This window comes from Taudactylus pleione, unplaced genomic scaffold, assembly GCF_031769625.1.
Source record: "Taudactylus pleione unplaced genomic scaffold, aTauple2 ptg000019l, whole genome shotgun sequence".
Classification (NCBI taxonomy): Eukaryota; Metazoa; Chordata; class Amphibia; order Anura; family Myobatrachidae; genus Taudactylus; species Taudactylus pleione.
In genome coordinates, this window is record NW_028284421.1 from 18,452,165 (window position 1) to 18,475,932 (window position 23,768).

Below are 23,768 nucleotides of genomic sequence, written 5' to 3' on the forward strand. Positions count from 1 at the left end.
GTATCTATCACCATTTTGAAGTGACAGTTAAGCTGGGTACATGCGGATCCGAACAATATATTGTAAACATTGTATAGTACATGTGCCCATTGCATTGTTCCCGGCTGTCATTCATTAAATTGTCCCATCTCCTGTACTGGACATCAGATGGGGCGATTCTACAGACGACGCTGTGCTGTCGTATGGCGTAGTGTGAACGGTGATGCAATGTACTGCATAATTACATTGCATTCCTGGGTCACACAGTTGTATAGTATGTACCGAGCTTTAGAAGCTGATTGGTTGTTTTGAGCAACTACTCCACCATCTCTTACGAAGGCTTGATCCATATCCCCTAAATTAAGATGTGGAAGGAGTTAAAGGACAGTTGAATAAGACACACAAGGCTAAGTATTTAATTGTCGGAATTAAATCATTTTTAAATGACAAACCTAATATTCAATATAATATAATAACTTGCCTTAACTAAATTAAATATTACAAGTACTCCATGAATATATGAAAAGGTTTCGTCTTTCAGTTCCCTTAACTGACAAAATAAAACAAAAATAAAAAATTGTGTGTGTGTATGTATATGTGTATGTGTGTGTATATGTATGTATATATATATATATATATATATATATATATATATATATATATATATATACACCCACACACCCATAACCTGGCACTCACAAACAGGGAAGATATAACTTGCTAAGGTGCCATTCCAGAGTAACCAAACTCCTCATAGCAATCCAACAGGACGGCACTCAATAGTAAAAAGGTCCTTTGGCAAATGAAAGGACCTTTTTATTGCTGGAAGTCTATTGAGTGCCGTCCTGTTGGATTGATTTTTATATATATATATATATTATATATTAATGAAAATTAAATAGTTGGGTGCCTGAACATGAATTTGATATTTATACGGAGAAGAACAGGACTCCAAGCCCAAATAGCATAATCTGTAACCGTTTATGCACGGGAAGTGGACCCTTTTTCAAGCTGTGTAACTGTTAAAGTGTCTACTTGAGATCCGAAATATTGCTTCTATGTGCAAACAAACTGGTAAAGTTTATGCAGTTATTCTGACTAGAGGGCCTATGTATCAAAGCTTGATGAGAGATAAAATTGTGAGATATAAATCACCAACCAATCGGCTTCTAGCTTACATTTTATCGGCTGTGTTTGAAAAATGACAGTAGCTGATTGGTTAATATGTTGTCTCTCACAATTTTATCTGTCCTCAAGCTTTGATACATAGGCCCCTTGGAGTGCAGTTCTTCACTATGTGTGCATGCACACCATTGTTATATTTTATCTATTGCTGTGAGTTCCGCCATATTGGACTATATATAATTATAAATATATATGTATGTAAAAGACGACACTCAATACAAAAAAAAATCATGTGTAATCATATATAAAAATTATATAATTCACCTGTCTGATAAACAGCAGGGATCAATTCTCATGAAAAAAATAGTTAAAAAGTAGTTACATTTATTTGAAAATGTACAGCATAAGTGAAAGCCCAATGTACAATTTCAGTCGTGTAGATTTTCATCAGGAGCATACACACAATGGCAAACAAAGGGTCAATATACAGAAAAAGACTGCCAGTGGCTGTCAGACAACTGCTTAATCCCAGCTGTGTGTCTTTTACATTTCTATTCTGTCAGAGTTCAGCATTGCTGGCAGAATGTAAACATAACATTAAACACTATTGCCCTGAATACACATTGGGTTTTATATCCTGCAGAACAAAATAAATGTTTTGAAAAAGTGAAAAGAACAAACCATCTAACAGTGACCCTAAATGAACAATTATATAAGTAATCATTATCACTTCAAATGAAGCTAAATAAATCGCCCTCCCCTCCATGAACGCTGCATGAGCAAACACCACAACTGAACGCTGCTAACTCTATAAGCAAAGTAAAACAAAGGAAACGGAGTTTATATATAATTTCAACCAAAGATAGATCTTGTCACCTATTAGTAAAGACACGTTAAGATTTAGCTATTACTATTATTGTTAATATTTATTTGTATAGCACCAGCATACTCTGCAGTGTTTTTAATTAGGAAACACAGATTTCCTGGCCTCAGTAATGCAGGTAAGATGGCCATTCTGAGTAGCCTTGGAATTTCTCAATGGACTATACCTGCAACCAACACAACAGATGGTCGCGATGGTGATCCAATGCTGCATCTTTGGATCTGCAATGCTGTTAGGAGGTTGTCTATTTCCTTCAGAAGCCTCCTGCAGCATTAGAATATTTACACACAGCAGCTGCATCCAAAGACGCAGCTGCTGTGTGTTATGCGTCTACATCTGAATCAGGCTCTATGTATTAGTAATTGAGGCACTGCCGAGATTACATTAAGTCACTGAATGAAAATATCTGTGTTATGTACTAAAGTTTGCTAGCAGTGACAGCGAAGCGATAACTGCTGTCCCTGCGAGTTACATTCCCAGCATACTCATTCAAGGAGTCTTTCACCTGACACTGCACATGTGCACAGTGTCAGTGTACGGAGCCTGCTGCGGAAATGACTCAATAGGCATAAATTGGTGTATGTTATCTTTGGTACATAATCATATATGGGTCAGATCATAGTCTCTTGGATAATAATTGGGACTTATATCTGCACTGATAGTTTAGCCTTTTGCAGATTTCTGTGAAATTTCCTACATTAGCCTTTTAGTACATAGCGTTGATACATCAAATGACATTACAAATTACTACAAAGCCATAATGTTATGAAAAACCACATTGATGAATAGGCCCCTTGGTAATATCAGACAACGAAGCAAGATGACAGCGAATTAAAAGAACTGAAGTACACCTTCTATGCAGTATTAATGTGCTGGGTTGCAAAACCAAGTTCCACCCCCTAGCCTTGACATTTATTGCATGCCAGCCTTGTAATGTATGCAGTCCTATCCTCTGTTCTCTGCCTCCACAAAGATTTAAAGCTTGAGAGAAAAAGACTGTGCCTCCCGAGCTACCATAGCGCAAGCTAGGAGCATCTAGTCCCATCCCCCTTCATCCTCCTGCATTTATTGGCACATAATGAATTTAGCAGAAGGCAGGCACAAGGTGGTTTCACTAGCTCATGCATGGTAGGGAGAATTATTCAGCATTGTAATCTGTTATAGCATCTTTGCACTCTGTATATTCTTTCACCTCACAATGCTGAGTGCAGGTTAGAACAGAGGTCTCAAATGCAAACAGTAGGTGTGTTTTAGAAGCTTCTGTACATAGAAAAAAGGGGAATATTGCCGTCATATCTATTCTTCTGTTATACAAAATGATTTTTGATGTCTGAAGATGGTTGGGTGTGGACTGTGTCTTATTTGGCTATTCTTCAGTTTTTGTGAGATGAAAAAAGCTTTTGGTAAGTGAATTTTAGACATTCTGTTGTGATCATTGTGGTTAATTATTTTGCATGGTGTAAACATATAAAGTAACACACTTACAGTACATGGATTACTTGCTAGAAACATTGTCTTATATAGTTCCTACATGGATGTGCAGTGAAACAGAACTGATCTTATATTAAGTAGTGTGATGTACTGGTAATTTTGCTGTTGGCTTTCCATTGCTTCTGTGAATTTATATATTTGTTTATTTATACAAGAAAATATACATAACTAAACAAGTTTATTTCTGTTTAAGTTCAGAATTTCCCTAAAGGAATGTTACTAGTGGTTATATTATAAATTGTATAGTTAATTATAAAGTTGTACTAATATAACAAGTGTTTGTAATATGTTGGTGCTATATAAGGATGATCATACAAAAAGAGTGTATTGTGTTTTAAAACTAATACTATGTATATACTACATTACAATTTTACTTTAAATATTTTTTGCAATTACATGTTTAATTGTATTTTAATTGTTGTTATTATTATATACACTTGAAACAAAGTTGCCGTTAATTTTACCAGTTCTTCTTTTTTTTTTTTTTTCATTTAATGACTTTTAATGTTTATAAATTAATCAGATTGTACAAAAACATGTTTGGACATAAACTGTTTAATGACACCATGTGCAATTTAAACCATTGTGTTATATTTTGGAAAATAGTCATTGTGCACATTGCTATTTATTTCAGGATTATTTGGGTTTTTTTACCTAGCAGTACGATAAATGCACCAATTTCATTTTTGGCATAATGACTCCTGCCTACGTAGTCACTTGCCCACTGCAGAGGCATAAATAACTTCTGCTCTGCAGGCAAAATAATGCTTTAAGTTACCAGGATAAATGGCGGCTTTAGAAAACAACGGCAATGCATTGTGCTATTTATTAATATTGATTTGTCAATCCAATTACTTTGTATTGATGTTTGCATTGTCAAATGAATGTAACTACAACATAAAAAATAGGACGTGTTCCCAGTTTTTATTTTGTACATGTCTCGCCTTTATATATTGTATATAATTAAAAAAGGCAGCAAATGTAATTTGTTGCAGCCTATAATTAAACATATTCTCATTGTAAGCAAAGTCATCGACAACAAGAAATTTTGGAAGCAACTTTTTTTATTTTAGCACAGATGTGGCACTGTATTGTAAATTATTTAATGAATAAACTATTTTGGTATATATGCCTATTTTTTTCAAAGATAAAAGTTCTTCCTGAACAATAATTTATTGCAGTCTTATGTGAATTGTACTACTTTACAAAGAACAGCTCTGTTGAGTCTATGCAGTATATGAGGGTCATCCCACAGTCATATGTAACATTAATGTGTACTAGCTAATCCTTGTGTTAAGATGATTGTTTTCAGCTATGATACAGTGTGGTCGATTCACCTCAGTACAACAGAACATTAACAGAAATGCAGAGTTGTATGTAAACTAATTTTTAGTTGGTCACTGAATGTTACCCTATTTCTTTGACTGTACATAATGCCCATACGCCAACTGTGCCCTTCTTTCTGAACCTAGTAAATCCATCCGAGGCATAAATGCACTAAAAACATATTTTAAACAGGATTTACAGGTCTATGTGGAAACAAATGGCAACACAAATGGATGTTCAGTTGTTCATTGACAACTTTAACTTTTTTGCCCTACTAGGATACTTTAGCTGTTAATGGGGCCCATAGCCTCAACCTCCATTATATGTTATTAAAAAAAGCTTTATACCAGTAGTTACATTAATAATGGGTGTATATATATATTATGTTGCTTGGCATGTGTGTCTAAACACATGGGCAGCATGCCATCCTAGGTCCTAGCTTATGGAGTCTTTATGCTAACTTGAGTCTGCAGGAAGATGCATGATGAAGCATAGCTGCACTTTGCATTTTGCTCCTCCAAAGCTATGTGAAATGTGTTTACTTCCCAGTAGAATATTGCAAGTCCTTATGGTGTCTAAGGTACAAGGGAAACATTGGAGCTGGCTTATTTCTAACTGTACTAAGTAGCTGAGTTTGATTCATTGGTGGAACTATTGTGGTAACAGGGGTTGCAATGAATACTGGGCTTGCAGGTAGGATGCCTGTCTGATTGTCCAAACTGCCAGTCCAATCCTGGACACAACTACCTAAAGGAAGAGTATCAGTACCTCTGGTGAGGCAGGGGCTCACCAGCCCAAAATGATGTTTGTTTTCCAACAATTCTGGTTTCCTGCCCTATCTAGTCTTTGTTGTTCCTCTTGGCCTTACTTCCTATAACCTTTTTAGTCTTGTTGCTAGGAGCTGATAATCTATTTCTATAGGCCAACCACAAATTAGTTTTACTCCATTCCCACTCATTATGCCCATCATTACTTAGATATGCCCCCCGTTCTAACTTCACCAGCACAACTTTCAATCAGAATACCAATGTCTAGAACCAGCTGTATGTGGCTATTTGAACTTTTATTTGTGGTCCCCAGCTTCTAACCCAGGCATGGGCAGATTGAGCTCCAATTTTATGTTCTACACACTACAGAGAATACTACTACTGGAAGCACCCAACTAGAGGAGAAGAAGAGGAGCACTGTAGAGTCTACAAGCTCTAGCTGTAAAGTCCAGTAGGGAAGTGTGTGAAGGCATTTGGGGAGGTGTGGGAGAGTATGTTGAGGGGAGGTCAGATTGGGATGTGGTAGGTAGGGTTACACATTGAAGGGGATGCCATTGGTTACTTGCCATAAATGGAATCATCATCACTGAAAACCCATCAATGATTTTCTTCTCCATCCAGCACTTGATCAGGTCTGCAGCCTTTGTAAACCCATGTATTCAGCAGTTTTAAGATGCTGACATGCACATATTGTAGGCACATCTGGTACTGTACTAAGATGTAATACCTAGGAGGTCTGTACAAGACCTGTATACAGAGACAGAAGCTGTCAGGTACAAACTGTTCACATTACTTCTCAGATTAGCCTAATTTATGTACTACATTATTAAGCAGAGAGAGGAAATTAGGACTATCTGTATAAAATTAGTCACTTATCTGTGTTTGAATATTATTACATTGGAAGAAATATGCCTTATAAAGTGTGCAAAATGCATCCCATGTAGATCAAGGTTTCCACCACCTCAATGACCTGTAAAAACATATTTGTAGCCTTTGAATTAGTGAAAGTACATTGGCAGTCTGAAGAAATGCTCTGCACCACTCACCCCCTGCCAAACAGGTAACCTCCCCCAGATATGGCCTCTCCAATACTAGAATCTCCATTAAATAATCATGTCCTGCACAACGAAAACTTTTCTTGCATGTGGTTGCATAACTAGGTGCATTAATGAATGAGTCTGCTTTCAGCAAGAACTCCATAATTGGCCCAGCTTTTATTAGCTTATTATTATTGTTAGCAGTTACTTATACAGTATATAACCAGCATATTCTGCTGCACTTTACATTTGGGAACAAAACACCATAATACAAGATTGGGTAATAACAGACAGACATAGAGGTCTGTAAGCTTACAATCCTTAGGTTAATAGGCATTGATACAAGGATAAGTGCTACATGTTCCATATTGGTCCAGCCAGATTGCAGAGGTTCTTGGTGGGCTGTATGATCCAGTCACACAGTAATGTTGGCCTAGGGTTAGCAAGATGTGAAGATAAAATATGTAAAGTTATATGTTGATTATATAGAGGGGATGTACAGTAACTGGGTAGGATATCTTATGGAGAATATGTGGGTGGTTCAGGAATATGATACGCTTGCCTGAAGAGGTGAGCTTTTAGGGAATGCTCGGAGGTAGTTCATCCTTATGGGTGGGGTTGATTGTCGAGTTAGCAACAGTGATAGAGATTTCAGGTTGGTAACTTCTATTGGCCTGTGAAAGTATAATTTTGTTTTGGAAATTTTAAGTTTGACGTGGCGAGATGACACCCAAGATGAAATGGCAGAAAGACATTAAGTAACGCGGACCAATACAGATAGTGACAAATCTGGAGAGGATGGGTAGATTTGACTATCATCTACATACAGAAGATATTGAAATCTGAAAGAGCTGATAAGTTTGCCAAGAGAGGTGGTATAGATTGAGAAAAGCAGAGGACCTAGGACTGAACCTTACAGTGATCCAAGTTATAGCTAAGAGGAGGTGAATTCAGAGAAATTAACACTGAAACAGCAATTTGAAAAGTACTGTAGAATGAGAACCAGTATAGGCCTGTGACCTGATCTAAGGATTGTCGTGTTTGTATGAAAAAGAGTGGTCAGCGGTGTCAAATGCAGCAGAGAGATCCAGAAGAATGAGAAGGTAGTAATGGCCTTTAGACTTAGCAGTGATCAAATCATTCACTACCTTAGTCTGTGTTGTGGGTCCAATAAATTGTTTGAGTGAAGGAATTGTTCAAGGTGGGTGTATGCAAGTCTCTCAAGTAGAAGGTCTAGCAACACCTGCGATCTACACAATGAGCTGCAGCTCTATAATGTGATATTCACCAATCACAAAAGAAAGTCAATATGAAAATAAAATTAATAAAGTGCTCCTCCACCAGGGAAAAATATTTTTTAAGATAAATACTTTAAGTCCTGATATGCACAGTTCAAACTGTAGTCACTAGTGTTCCAATGCCTCAAATATAGGTATTATTCCAATGGTGCCATATCAACCTCCTATTGCTCAACTTCCTGTAGATAGCCTTTTTAGAAAGGCACATGTACAAGCATGGGGAGTAAAATAGAACCCGGGTAGATTTCACCTTTCCATTCGTCGTACCTGGTCCTTTCCCTGGTTCCTGCTGGTGAGTGCAGCTCTTCTAAACCACCAATGCATTTCAACACATCAGTCTTTTTCGGAGATAGAGTGCTGCCTGGAGTAATTGACCTATAGGTGAAGCACCAGCAATATCATAATTCTATAAATAATCATTCACTTGGTATCATTTGAATATAGGACACTTGCATTATTGTAAATAGATATCCTATATGATATAGGTAATTATCGGGTTTAGAGACAATAGGCAATGTAGCTCATCCAAGAATCAAACAACACCGGATCAGTTGTGAACGACTTATATGTCTGATACTGACTTATAGTAAAATACATAATTATCAGTGTGGAAATCATTGATGGGATACTACTAAGAATGTGCAAATCAATTTGTGGGCAGTGAATATTAAGATAAATAATTAGACACAACAAAACAGACATTTTTTAAATACACTCTTTATTATTTTTTGTTTGAACACTAACAATCATTAATTTTCACTTGTTATTTTTAACTAACATATATCACTGTGTTTTGATTTAAACCTAAGGATATGGTTTGAATCAATTTTTATCAGCAAACTAATAAAGGTTATATTTTATTAAATTCAATTAGTGCGCCAACCAGGTACAACCGCTTTTCTCTATTCTTTTTGTTTGGTCCCTTTGGGTGGTCTAGGCTGCACCCCCTACCAAACTACTATTTTGATACACTATTAAGGGGTAACATCAAGATATTTTATACATTTCCAATCTACGTATGCGGGCAGATATATAACTCCTCTTCTTTCCTAGAAATACTAAGCAAGATCTTGTGCAATGATAGTAGCTGATGGTGTGGGAGGGGCAAGAAATAATTTCAATGTATTAAAAAGTCACTTGGGGTTGGAAGTTTGAGAAGAGATGAGATATTGAAAATGTTTTTTTGGACATGTCCACAATCTTTCAAAAGGAGTGTTAGATAGTCTTATATGTGAGCAAATAATGAGATTTCTATCACCTTACATGAGTTTTTAGTAGGTCATACTTGCCTACCTTTGGCTTCTCCTCCCCGGGAGAAGCCTTGGTAGGAGAAGAAGGTGGGGAGTGACGGGGGTGGTGCCTGATGGTTTGCGGCATTAAGCCCCGTCCCATTCACGGCAAAGTGCTGCAATTGGCTTAAATTTAAATAGGGGGCATGGCTAAATGACACGATTCACTGAGAATCGCATCATTAAGCCCCATCCCCTACACGGGGACCCGCGATCACCGCGGAAAAGCTCCCCATTCTGCCCACTGCACTAGGAAGTGGGCAGAATGCTGGAGAAGTGCCTACCCTTTCAGGGGTGTGGGGGGGTTACCCGAAAAATTGGGAGCCTCCCGTGAAAACCGGTAGGGTAGGCATGTATGTAGTAGGTGTCTTGTTAATTTAGAATGCCACGGCTGACATCTAAGTCTACATGGAGTGTGATTGGTGGCTGGAGCCACTTTATCGAGGGCTATTTCTAGAGTTTGGTTCAAGTATGACACAGCAATATCAGGAGCAGTGAATGTAGAAATTGGTGAGAACAGTTGTTGCAGAGTGGTGGAAAGTTATTGAAAATTAATAGCATTAATATTTCTTCAGGTTTGACAAGGCTTGGTAGGCTTCAGTGATGCTAAAGCTAGAAGTAATGGAGAGAGTATAGGTGATAAGGTTGTGATCTGAGAGAGGGAAAGGAGTGTGAATTAGGGATGTGCAGGCTCGGATAGGTTCGAGTTTGCACGTGGAGTTCGGATTTTTCCCTCCAAAAAAACGGAACTCAGAACGAGGCAAAACGTCATCTTACATGGACGAACATCATCATTCCTGGTCTTTTGTCCAGGAATGATGATGTTCGTCCATGTAAGATGACGTTTTGCCTCGTTCTGAGTTCCGTTTTTTTGGAGGGAAAAATCCGAACTCCACGTGCAAACTCGAACCTATCCGAGCCTGCACATCCCTAGTGTGAATGTGTTCCGAAACTGAGCATAGTCGGGTGAATACAAGATTAAGGCAGTGGCCATCCTGATGAGCTGACTGGAGGTTAGAGAGAATATTTTGGAGTCACGTTGAGACTATTAAGATGGGCTATTTTCGAGACACAAGGAGATTGTGGGCTATCATTATTGAAATCACCCATGATGATGGTGGGGGTGAGCAAGCATTCCATAAAGCACATTTAAGTAATTTAGAAGGTGATGGGAGACATGTGATGTTTATGAGGTTAGCAGGATTTCTATATTGTGGTGATTTTCAGTTTGTTTGTTTTTTTACAACAAAACCTGCAAATGTTTAGCAATAGCTGTCTCTTCCATGTGTGTTGCATAAAGTCAGTAATATTTGGGTGAAAACAGGCATTAGCACTGTAGAAGGAGCATTTTTGCACTTCTATAAGTGACTCGTAGTGACCTACAATATTGCCTTTTTAAGTCACAGGCAAATTCTGTTTGTCTATATATCAAAGGAAAGTTTGCTGTACTTGTAGTTCAACACCAGCTAGAAAGCCAGTATCTTAGCTCTGTTTTAACTGAAGATTTTGACCAAATGAAACATTGTGATTTCTAATTATTTCAATTATTCTTCACAATTGGTCTATTAAAACACAGTTCCAGTGTACTGCATCAGTTCTTAATTAAATCTACAGTGCTGTTCACTAAACCATGATCTAAATGCAGCAGGGATGATTGGAATGCATGTCTAATATTAGAATTGTTCTGCTAAATGTATTGTGCAAAGAGCTCCAGTCATAACAATTTAGTGAGGTGAGCATCATATACACGTGTGGGTTTCATATACATTAAGCTCAAATCCAAATTTTTTTCTTTCATTTCAACCAACAATAGAGCAGAGCTGACAGTGGCTGCAAAGCAAACTATTTTTGGTTCCCATATTCATTAACCTGATGGCGTGTCTCTAGGATTTAAATAGATTTTGATTTCTTTGTTGTGCGTCAGCATGAAATGCACAGCCAGATTAAGTCAGAGTGAAACCTCGTGCTCCAGTATGGTGCAGGCTGATGGACTCTTTCAGCCATTGTATTTGACTGCAACAGAAAAAGTCAGTGGTTAGTTTCTAGCTCTGCTCTTTAATTTGGAACTTAACCCCAAAAAATAAATATATTATGTTAGCAGTTTTAAATCCGCGAAGTAGGACATGTTTTGCCAAATGCTAATTCAGATCAATTGTTTAGAACTGTTTGTGATTAATTTTGTTTGTCCTTCCACAAAAAGGTACAGGGCCAGATTAAGGATTGTTAAAATTATATGTTTGCAATGTTATTAAAAATGCTATGTGTAAATACACCCAGCACCACAAATGTGTCAAACCCATTGTAATGCCCCCAGTTCATATTATGCCACACAGAACCGCCAGTTCACATTAACTGATTAAGACTCAGAAAATTTTAAAACGGTTTTAAAATTTTAGTTGCTCAGGTTATATCCCAAATTATTATATTGTATTTTACTAACAAACCTTTAAAAATGGTTTTCTGAGTCTTAATCAGTTAATTACTCACCTGAATATAGGTACAGGATGAGTCTCCCATATCCAAAATGCTTGGGACCAGGGGTATTTTGGATAACGGAATATTCCATATTTTGGAATATTTGCATATCATAATGAAATATCTTGGGAATGGGACCCAAATATACACACAATGCATTTGTGTTTTATACACAGAGCCTGCAGGTAATTTTATACAATATTTTCAATAATTTTGTTGCTCAAGCAAAGTTTGTGTACAGAAATGAAATTCATTTGTTTCATATACACCTTATACACACAGCCTGAAGGTAATTTTATACAATATGTTTTAATAACACTGCACAACAATGAAAATGTTTCCGATGTGAAAATAGTTACTTCTAATTGATTTCAGCATGCAAAGAATGAATATGACATTTAAAACTCTGTTAGCTCTGAGTTCCGAGATATAGCCCATTTATGATGATGTAGGGGTATTCCTAGTGAAGTGGACAGAATGGAGAGAATCTTGCCAGCAATCTGTGTTCTGCGCAGAGGGGGTGGGGCCTAATGACCCATTAAATGAATCAGTTATTTGTCCCCTCCCCTACTCAAATATATGCGATTCACGGGATTACCCACACAAGATAACTGTGGTGCACTGAGTGACAAGCATAGTGAGCGTTTCCACCAAGACATTTCAGCAATGGAACAAAGATATCAGGGTAGATGAATCACTACTGTTGGCCAGTGACAAGAGATGCCCCAGAAGAGGAGTACAAGCGACAAGCAAAGAGAAAGCACCCCCATGAATAGGCCACTATATTAGATAGTACTTTCGTATGCTGTATGTTTGTTTCGTATGCTGTATGTTTGTTTCGTTTTGTGTTCTTATTTGTGATTGATTGAATTAACACAACTGTTATTTATTTTCTATCAAGAAAATATCAGATAATTTTAAAATAGCTTTTCACTATGACTATATTACTAATGTACGTACAGTATAGTGCAAGTAGTGTAGCTCAAAAAATAGAGCTAGTAAAAACATTCTGAAATCATTTTAGTTTTTCTTGACCTCAAATTAGTAATGTATGACTATTTTTAGAAAGGAAACAAATTAAAAGTATTAATTTGTTGTACAGTGTAATTTGTGCCTTAGACAAAGATTGTGTACATTGAACCATCAAAAATCAAAGGTTTCATTATCTCAGTCATGCCAAAATAATTTAGTATTTCGGAATATTTTAATATGGGAGACTCAACCTGTAATGTTAATCAAATGGTGGATGCTATTGGCCAATAGAGCAATAAAAACACACTTCAGGAGCACCCACTTTATGCTGCTACTTCCCTTTGAAGAAACCGCTATACTGCACAGCGGATAAACCGGTCAGGGGCTTATTCTATCGTGCATTTTGATACACTTGCTGACACGGTCGGATTGGCCCACAGGAGTACAGGGGAAACCCCTGGTGGGCCCCACTGCCTGAGGGCTCACCCCCTCCTTTAGGAATCAGGTTCCAGGCTGTGTACTTAAATTATACACGTCACATTATACTGCACAGACTATGGTGTATTTTCTACAACACATTGCTGTAATTAATCTGGTACATTATCATGCATCCACTAGCAGAATTGACTATATATATATATATGTTTAAAGGAGCCAGCCCAGACCATTCACTCTCTAATGGTTAGCCACACCCCCTCTGAAGGCTGGTTACACCCCTAATTATGGGACCCATATCACTGCATTTCCCCGGGGGTGCCTTCATGCCCCAGTCCGACACTGCTTGCTGAGGAGAAGGAAGCGGATTGCCTGCAAACAACTTAAGTGCACTCCCTCTCCTGCAGCTTGTGGCCAGAGGTGTGTGACCAGCCTGGTAAACTATATCAAACCAGTGCGGTAAGAGCTTAAAGGGGTTTCCCCGGCTGTTTGTTCATATGACTGCAGTTTAACAGAGACTGTTGTCTAGATCACCAGGAGAGGGACTTAAATCTATCTACGAAGAGAGGGGGAGGTTGAGCCTGGCGCAGTGAGGACTGACTTCAAAAATTCTGCAATTTAAATATGCTATATATGGCTGGTGCCTGGTGAATATGTCATGTAGACTATACTGGATATAAGTGGACCTGTAATTCTGCACAACAAAAATCTGATATTTATAGAGAAACACCACCAACCTGAGTTCAGTTTTATTCAGCTGGAATCCACTAATTGAATTTGCAGCAAAACGAAATTGTTCCCATTTCATACAGAACATACCTGCTTTGGGACTTGTAGCTCCACCTTTAATGCACTTAATATTTTTATATGTGATATTTTCATGTATGTACTTTTTATAATATTAAAACTATATTAACATTTAATTTTTGGCGCTTCTAAGTTATAACCTATTTTATTACTTTTTTATATTTTCTATGAGTATTTGCAACAGAGATACTTTATAGAAACTGCATGTAATTAGAAACCCATTTGGAGTTTATTACTGTTTTTTCTATTTAAATGGTGGGATTTGAACTGATAACTTTACCAGCACTGGCATGTTGCATTAGCCAATTATACTACTGCAGCTGAATTGTCTATTGATGTGGGGGTTTTTTTTTCCGCAATTTATATCAAAATAAAATAAACATGTCACAGCTGGTACAAGAACAGCAAAACATAACACAATACATTTTGCATGATGTCGGAAAGACAACATTAAGTATTGGATTACATTTGACAAATAAACATCACGTAATGGGTACAGAAAAGCAAGTAAGAAACACAATCATAATAAGGGGAGAAAAGGAGGAAAAAAGTAAAAGGAAAGGAAAAAGAAAGGAAAGATCCTCACTGCCAGGAAAACAGGGATATGTATCAGCACAATAAAAATAAAGAAATACTGTAGCCTGTCAAAACAATGCTCGATACCCTCAAGTTAGGACACCGAATGCTCTCTACTTCACTACCCCGGCCCCCTACAAAGCAATTTGTAATGATCAGATTCTTTATATATCGGAGCGAAGGGTACCAGATCACTGTAAAACCTTGATGACCATGCGGTACGGGTAGTACGAGGTCATCCATAGACATGTAATGGTCATGCAGAACACACCATTCTTTCATGGTGGGGATGATAGCAGACCTCCAATGCACTGGGATGACCGCTTTTGAGATACTGAGTATATGTCGTAGTACGGTTTTCTTAAAAAGCGCCTGCGGTTTTCATAGGAGGTTCAGAAGCCAGCACCTAGGGCAGGAGGGCAGGTCCTCCTGTAGGATAATACCTGCAGTCTCTATCACCTTATCCCAAAAAGGACGCAGTAGTGAGCATTCCCACCAGATATGCAAAGGAGTACCCAATGCCACATTACATTTCCAGCATGAAGTAGGCACCCCAGGATACATGGATACAGAAATAAACTAGGACAACTGTACCAGCGAGATAAAACTTTGTAATGCATTTCTTTCACCAACATATTGAATGAGCTGGAGAATGCGTTACTAAAAGTTTCCAGCCAGTCATCCTCCCCACTAATCCCTGCAAATTAATCTCCCAATCCCTCATGAATTTAGACCTAGTGGAAAAGAGGTGATCAACAAGTAATTTATAAATAAAGGACAGAGGGTGTGAGGGATAGGAATGGGACATGCACATGTTTACAAATGGGGTGACCCCACGGCCATAGGCACTAGTGGGTCCCAAGCCTAGGAGAAAGTGCTTAACCTGGAGATATTTACATACAGTAACTCCCTATTAAGTAGGTCCCATTTGGCCTGTGTTGAGGGGAAACTCATAACACCAGAGGAGTCAAGCAATTGGCCTACTGCCGAGATCCCTTGTAAGCACCATAATTGAAATGATTTGGGCACTAGCCCTGGGGAAAAAGCCTGATTTCCAGACAATGGAGTTAAGGAGGAAGGGCTGCGTGAGAGGAATGGTTGGGACCAGAAACACCACCTACAAGAGATAGTAGGGTCCAGCAAAAGGTGGTGTAATCGAGGTAGGGTATGTAGCCAGGGCAACCCAGGGGTCAGAGTAGGAAGAGAGGCAGCTTCTATAACCACCTATTGTTTCCTATCATCAATTCTACACCATTCCATAACCCTTGTGAGCAGAACAGGGTGGTAATAAGAGACAAAATGTGGCAGTTGTAAACCCCCCAAGTGCTTTCTAGAAAAATATATCAAAGCTCATTGAAGGTATTGGCGCTTAGGAAAATCACCGAATAAAACAGAATGATACTTCCCTGTAATGTGTTAGTCCTGAGTTCTTGTTCTCATATGATAGGTACGTACCTCAGGAAAACATACAAAAAAAGGGAGAAAAACAACATCCAATCGTGTGATACAGTTTACAATCAGTGTTGCACAATACTCGATACTAGGTACATTCAATGTGACTAGAATGATTCTCTATATTTAGCAATTAATGGAAATATACCAAACACCTCAGGTGAAATGATAGTCGGGGTTGCCCCCCACACAGAACTCTCACAGCTCAATGCTGGTCACACGGGCATGTAGTATAAACTTTTGTAGATTTGACCTACTCGAGACTGAAGAAGAAAATCTTTTTTCTGGCGGAATCTGCTGATGCCTTGTTTGGAGGGTGTGTCAGATTAGGTCTTGGAACACCTGAATCGGATGGCCATCAAATTCCAGACCCCCAGATCCATGGAGTCTATGGAGAATCTCATCCTTCTGAGCGAAGTAGTGCAAGCGGCAGATGACATCCCTTGGACATTCAGATTGAAGACTCCTGGCATGCAATGCCCTATGGGCTCTATCGAACACAATTAATTTGTTATGATTATGTCCAAGGAGTTAATTAAATAGCTTAAAGAACGTCTTGTAGGCCCTGGTGTGGAATATCTTCCGAGATACCCCAAACCCTCAAGTTGTTGCAGCGCCCTCTATTATCCAGATCGTCTAGGTGGTCTTGCAAACTCTTTATCTCTTCAGCCTGCTCCTTAAAAACATCAACGAGTGTGTGTTGGAAATCATCAGTTGCCTCACCATGTTCTTCAAGGGTGGTGATACGAGACCCCAAGTGTGTTAGCTACATCTTAAGCGTGGCAACCTCCGAATGTACCACTCCGATGTTAACTCTCCAAAGATTCAAAATCCGCTTTGGTAGGTAGTTCTGCATTGGTAGGGAGGGATTTAAGAAGATGAAGGACTCTCTGGATATCCCGTTGCTCCTATTAGACAGATGTATCTGAGTGTTCTCCCAGTCCAGATGGGGTCTCTGAGGTTAAAGAGTGAGCCGGCAAGGAAGGGCCTGGCGAAGCACAGATGGTGGATAATCTGGAATAGTGAAGAAAGTGCCTTAGATTCGGTCCAGGGGTGACTTTTCAGTGATGTGGGGGACAATTCTCGACTGTCGTCGACTCATGAAAGGATATCAGTACTGTAGAGAGACAAATATGCAGAACAAAAGCAGAGATAATAGTCTGGACTTGTAGCATACAGGATAGTCACACTAGGGCTATACCAATCAGGAGGGTACATGGAAAAGAGCATCTGTCACATGTTAAGTCGAGTGTGCTGGAAGCCCCTATCCGCCACTCCCCATAGAAGCACTAGGAAGCCATCAGAAGAACAGATGTGCAAGTGCAGTATTCATATGATTTAGGAAAGCCAGAAGGACTGTAAGAACAGAGATCCGCCACAAGATGGTGTTAGAGAGTCATAAATATATTTACATATTGTCCAAGCACACCTCAGCCTGTTATGATGATAGACAAATTGTATCTCATAGTGAAAATAAATGTGTGCTATATAGAGCTCCAGCATTATTAGTGTTTTAAATTGTTAAACAGTGGTGTCAGTAGATTTTCTGTTAACAGTTTATTAATGGATAGACTCCTCATTCTGCATTATTGTAATAGAATCTCACCATCAAAGGGCAAGTCTGCCATTAAGCCAACCAACTGAGTGTACATTTGGGGATTCAGATGTGCATACAAAATTACAAATTAATATGTTCGGAATCTTGTTTTTTCCTGGATTGTGGCTTGACACATATATGTCAGGGGTTCGTATCAGGGCCATCTCTTCCATTGGGCTTGTTGGGCAGTTGCCCAAGGGCCCGTAGCTAGTAGGGGCCCGCCAACCCACCCAGCTGCGGCCAGCTGGTAAATTTGTGATATTTTTATAAGCCGGCCACCAGTGCACTTTATTCTGACCTAACCTTCCCCACAACATCCCTACCCTGGTGACGAGTACTCACTTCAGTCCCAGTTTCACTTCATCCGCCGGCTTCAGACCAGTCAAACAGAGTCTCTCTGCATGTGTGGGAGGTCTGATGGGCATGCAGGAGGGTTTAATTTTATTGACAATTTACATTTTTTCCCATGAACGGGTGGGTAGGGGCCCCAGTGCATTGCTGTGCCCAAATCTTTATTATTTCAACTAAGGAACATAGCCAGAAATAAGCACTTGATTCCCACAGAAGATCTCCCTCCACTCATATATGTATTTATATGCTCACACTTGGGCTACTCCAATGCACTGTAACTGGGTCTCTCAATAAAATAATTGTTCCACTTGCAGCTGGTACATAACTCTCACTCTCTCATTCTCTACTCACTTCACTGGCTGCAGGTAAGATCAGGGCCGCCAACAGGGTGGGACTGCTGGGACTCCAGTACCGGGTCTGGGTGGCAGCAGCAAGGAAAGACTGGGGTGGCAGGCAGATAGAAAAAGCGTCGGCACTGCAGTATTTCAACTATGGGCTGGAGTTGGCTGCGAGCCAATCACAGCTCGCAGAAAGGTAGTCAATCAGGAGTGGCCACTTCTGATCAACCAATCAGGAGCAGCTGCTCTTGATTGGCTACCGTTCCCTGAGCTGTGATTGGCTCGCGGCCGACTTAATAATTCAAATGCTGCAGCGGCGATGCTCTTTTTCCCTGCCTGCCGCCAAGTGCATTCCTCGCCGCTGCTACCCGGGCCTCCTCTCTCTCAGGAAAACTTAAAAGACAGCAGGTATGCTGACCCTGCTCTGTGCCCCCCCTCTAGTCCATCCAGCCTTCCCTGCACTGTCCACCCCCAGTCCAGCCAGCCTTCCCTGTACTGTCCCCCCCAGTCCAGCCAGCCTTTCCTGTCCACCCCGAGTCCTGCCTGCCTTGCCCTGCCCCTCCCTAGTCCAGCCAGCCTTCCCTGCACTGTCCCCCCCAGTCCAGCCAGCCTTTCCTGTCCACCCCCCGTCCTGCCAGCTTGCCTTCCCTGCCCCTCACCAGTCAAGCCAGTCTGTCCTGCACACCTCCTCCTAGTCCAGCCATCCAGTCTGTCTTCCCTGCCAAGTCCAGCCAGCTTTCCCTGTGCCCCCCCATGTCCAACCAGCCTGCCTTCCCTGCCTTGCCCCTCCATTAGTGCAGCTGGCCTTCCCTGCCCTTTGCCCCCCTAGTCCAACCAGCCTTTCCCGCCCTTTGCCACCCCAGTCCACCCTCCACCCTTCCCAGCCCAGTGCCCCCTCCTTGTCCAGTCTTTCCTGCCCTGTGCCCCCATTAATATCTAGTCTTCCCTGCCCTGTGTCACCTCCCCCCCTCCACCGTGTCTAGCCATCGCTGGTTTACGCAACAATTGATGCACCACCCCTGGAATAGCTCCACCCCCATTATCCATAGCTCAGCCCAACTCTGCCCTATAACTGGGGGGGGGGGCAGGGGGGGGCTGCTTATTTTGTTAGTACGGGGCTCAACAATTTCTGATAACCCTCAGTAAGATGGCAATTTTTTTTCAAATTTGGCTCACTGAGTTACATAACCAGTGTCTTAGGTACTTTGAAGCAGCTTCTGATTCCATGTACTCTTACTCGCTTACTTCAATCTGCAGATGAAGGACTATTGCCAGTACCTATAATTTCCCATACTTCATTTTGGGGTTAAACTTTTAATTTTGTGGCTCCTACTCTCTGGAATTTGTTGCCTTTTGCAGCTCCAGAGGCCTTCACTCTTGAAACTTTCAAAAACAATTTTAAATCTCACCTGTTCACTCAAGAATTTCAGTAATGCCCCTTCAACTCTAATGAAAAAAACAGAAAACTAACATGGTTATCTCTTTCTTGTAGTCTGTTGATAATTTAGTTAAGTTTATTTTGTATCATGTATTTTTTATAATCAAATGTAATGCTCTTTGTATCTTATTGGTAGAACTATCTATCTATACAGAAACGTTGAAGTAAAGCATATTCTGTTTGCAAAATCCTGGAGTGACACTCTGTGCTTTGCTACAATCTGTGCCTTCTCACCATGTCTGTATATGTGTTATATTGTGCGAGCACCCAGGTTACTTTACCTTATGAGAAGCAGAGAGTGCCGGACCAATTGGACTGTATGTATATATATATACATACATATATGAAGTTTGTTCGTTTGTTGGGGAATACTTTCGACAGCTCACAAGGTAAAGCCGCCAAATCTTACATAGTTATTTAGTATCGAAAAACTAAGCTATTAGACCACATAGGACAGCGCAACAAATCTTATATATAAAATTCATTGGTCTGTTTGTTTGTCTGTCTATCTGGTTATGCATTCGGACACCCCTGCACCGATTGGGATGAAACCAAAGCGAGGTGGTCCAGTTGGATCCTGGCCAGGTTGTGGGGGGTTAGGATCCTGGTCGGACCTCCCTTTGGTGTAGGCTGCGCAGAACTTTGACCTGGGGAGCCTGTTCTGAGCCTTCCACTGGAGAGATTTGGACAAAAACTTCACAGAGTGGTAACATTTGATCCCAGAAGACATACAAGGGGGTCGAGGTCCTGGTCAGACCTCTCGTTGGTATACGCTGGGCAGAACTTTGACCTGTAGAGCCTGTTCTGGGCCTTACACTTGATGGATTTGGATGAAAACTTCCCAGGGGGGTCACACTTGGTTGGGGTTCTGGTCAGACTTCACGGTGAAGTGTGCTGGGAAGAACTTTGACCCAGGCAACCTGTTCGGACCTGGGGAGCCTGTTCTGAGCCTTCCACTGAATGGATTTGGATGAAAACTTCACAGAGTGATAACATTGGATTCCAAAAGGCATACTAGGGAGTAACTTGAAGATTTAAACCTAGGCAACGCCGGATACTTCAGTTAGTGCTATATAAATAAAATTTCCAATAGTGTTGTTATTTTTTTAGGGTCTACTTATGATATGTTGACATTCATAATGATGTCAACATAATCATATTAGACATTATGTAGACACTGATGAAATGTTGACATAATAGAATGTTGACATTTTGTCCCTGGTGGCCCAAACGTCACTTACTTGGTCCTGGCGGCAGCAGCATTTCCAGCTACATCTACAAGGTTCCAATGGTCATGTGACCATCAGTTATGGCTGCATCATCTAATACATCATATTGGTTGACATTGTGGTGTCAACATTATAAATGTTGACTTTGTAATTGTCAACCTTATGACTATATCCCCATTAATTATAATATTAAATCTGCAATATAATAGTGGGCTTAACTCACTTGCATTTAAATGAAAATAAAAAGAGATTTTTATAATGATATTTCACATTGGACAACAGATAAAATGTCCAAACTTACTATAGGCCTAGATATATATGCTTCCTACTCTTACATAGTTGCTTTTATTAATGTGGATAAAGGCTGATGTTATGAAATGTAAAATTGTTTGAAAAATAATTAATTTCTTTTTTTTTCATTTGGTGCTAATCTTGTTTATTTTGCTTGTGTATACACAGGTATTTCTGAACCATCTTTTATTGCAAAAAGTGAAGATCGATTGTTCAAATATTTATTTCAAGAACAAGATTATCAGAAATGGGTTCGTCCAATTGAACAACTAAATGACACAGTGAAAGTGAAGTTTGGCCTCGCAATTACACAGCTTGTGGATGTAGTATGTATAGTACTTTATATTATTATAACTTAGAGGATTTCAATCGTGTTTCTCTTTTATTATGTGATTATCATTGATAATATTCTATTTGAAGATAAATAAGTCACATACACCTTTTTACATTTATTTACATCTAAACACTAATTATTATTATTATTTATATTATTATTATTATTATTATTATTATTATTATTATTATTATTGTTAACATTTACTTGCAAAGCAACAGAATATTCCATAGTACTTACAAATGGGACAAACAGGGTAATAAAGGTAATAAAACAAGACTGGGTATTAACAATGATGTAGAAAGGTCCTAATTATATACTAATTACTAAGGTTATATGGCACAGATCTGTATAATATGTATATTTCAATAACACTGCAATATGAATTTCTTGGTCAAAAATTTGCTTGAGAGTAGAAACTGAATGTCAGCTTTGCTTGAACTGTGTAGAGGTGTGGTGCTGATTGGTTATTGGTTTTGTATGTTAGTAGAAGTATTTTATATTGGATTCTGTAAAGTACTGTTTACCAAGGTAGGGACTGGCAGAATGAATCTGCAGTAGAAGAATGTTCAATGAGGAAAATTGTTGAGATGTAAAGTTAGGGGAATGCCAGTTAGAATTGAATTGTAATTGTCAGTAGATTGTGGGTGTGTGAGTTAAAGTTTGCAGTGTCTTGTGTCTGGATACAGGGTCATAACTAGGGATGTGCCAGCGTTGCCAGCGCACAGAGTGCAGGGCCCTGTGGGCGCATCCTCGCTGCCACAAGGCACCTGCATGTGGCTGTCAGAGTGCCTGAAATGGCACTAGTTCCTAAAAATGTGGGGACAGGGCTCTCCTTACTGTAACTGGCGGCAATGTCTTCAGCCTTGTCCTTTAGCCAGCAACAATGACAGTGCCCCTGCTCCCTAGGCGTGATGTAATCACATCACAAGTGTAGTAGGAGGAGCTGGCACAAAGCGCATTGCCAGCTTGTTACAGCACTGTCTGGATATGTCTCTTATATATGCTGCAGAATTTGGCGATACTGTAGATTAGGATTTGTCAATCAATTCTGAACCATGGATGACTACTAGGCGGTAAGCTTGAGGGGTAGGTTTCTTGACATTTTGTTAACACAAATATATATGATCAGTGACTTCTACTGGTGGCTGGAAAGATTAGTAGCACAGGATTAAGTTTGACATGGTGAAAGATTTACTGGCAGATACACATTTAATTTACTATAGTAGAAAACATTTACCAGTAGTCTATTTGTTTCAGATTATAAAGAAATAAGCATATAAACTATTATACTATAGCATTCAAAGAATATGATGACAATATATAACAATTATATAGTGTACAGTATGTAAATGTACATACTTTTCTAGAAGAGTTTATTTATTTACAAAATATTACTACCATTTAGATTCTGTGTCGGTAAGCTTTTCATGAGAACAGAGCCAATAGTACTTTACTTAATATAGGGAATATGTATCAAGCCCTGGAGAGATAAACTGAAGAAATTCCCTGCTGTAACCAATCATCATCTAGCTGTCATTTATTTGAAATGATAGTTAGAAGCTGATTGGTTGCTTCGGGCAACTTCTCCACTTTATTTGTCTCCAAGGCTTAATACCAGGGGCGGAACTAGCGGCAGTGCAGCCGGTGCCTTGCACCAGGCCCCGCTGTGGTGCAGGGGCCCATGGCCGCCTGCATCCGACAGCGCCGCTGCCGGCCGACCTGGTCCCCATTACCTAAATGTTTGGAGCTGGAGCAGAGCCGCTTCGGCGGATCAAGAGGAGCAGAAGAGGAAGAAATAAGGTAAGTGGCGGTGGTATGGAGGGGGAGGAGGGTGAAAGAGGCTGGCGCTAAGGGGGGGGGGACAGGCTGACACACACACTGGCGCTGGGGGGGGAGATGAAGAGGGTGACACACGCTGGCGCCGGGGGGGGACAGGCTGGTGTTGGGGGGGATGAAGAGGCTGACACACGCTGGCACTGGGGGGGGATGAAGAGGCTGACGCGCTGGGGGGGACAGGCTGACACACATGCTGGCGCTGGGGGGTGATGAAGAGGCTGACACACACGCTGGTGCTGGGGGGGGACAGGCTGACAAACACGCTGGGGGAGATGAAGAGGCTAACACATGCTGGCACTGGAGGGGGGGACAGGTTGACACACACACTGGGGCTGGGGGGGATGAAGAGGCTGACACATGCTGGTGCTGGTGGAGGGACAGGCTGACACACACACTGGGGCTGGGGGGTTAAAAGGCTGACACACACACTGGGGCTGGG

At 40.2% G+C, this 23,768-nt stretch overlaps 1 protein-coding gene across 2 annotated transcripts in view; it reads left to right on the forward strand.

Annotated features, from left to right (window-relative positions):
* CHRNA5 (cholinergic receptor nicotinic alpha 5 subunit) overlaps positions 1-23,768 on the forward strand; it is a 54,494-nt gene that overhangs the window by 18,001 nt on the left and 12,725 nt on the right. Inside the window, exons 1-2 of one of the 2 annotated variants that reach the window (XM_088445743.1) lie at positions 833-3,390; positions 21,325-21,482. In XM_088445743.1, the coding sequence (XP_088301869.1) occupies positions 3,324-3,390; positions 21,325-21,482 (225 nt within the window). In that variant the 5' untranslated portion in view covers positions 833-3,323. Of the gene's footprint in view, positions 1-832; positions 3,391-21,324; positions 21,483-23,768 lie in introns of those variants that run through there. The other variant, XM_088445749.1, reaches the window with a different exon arrangement.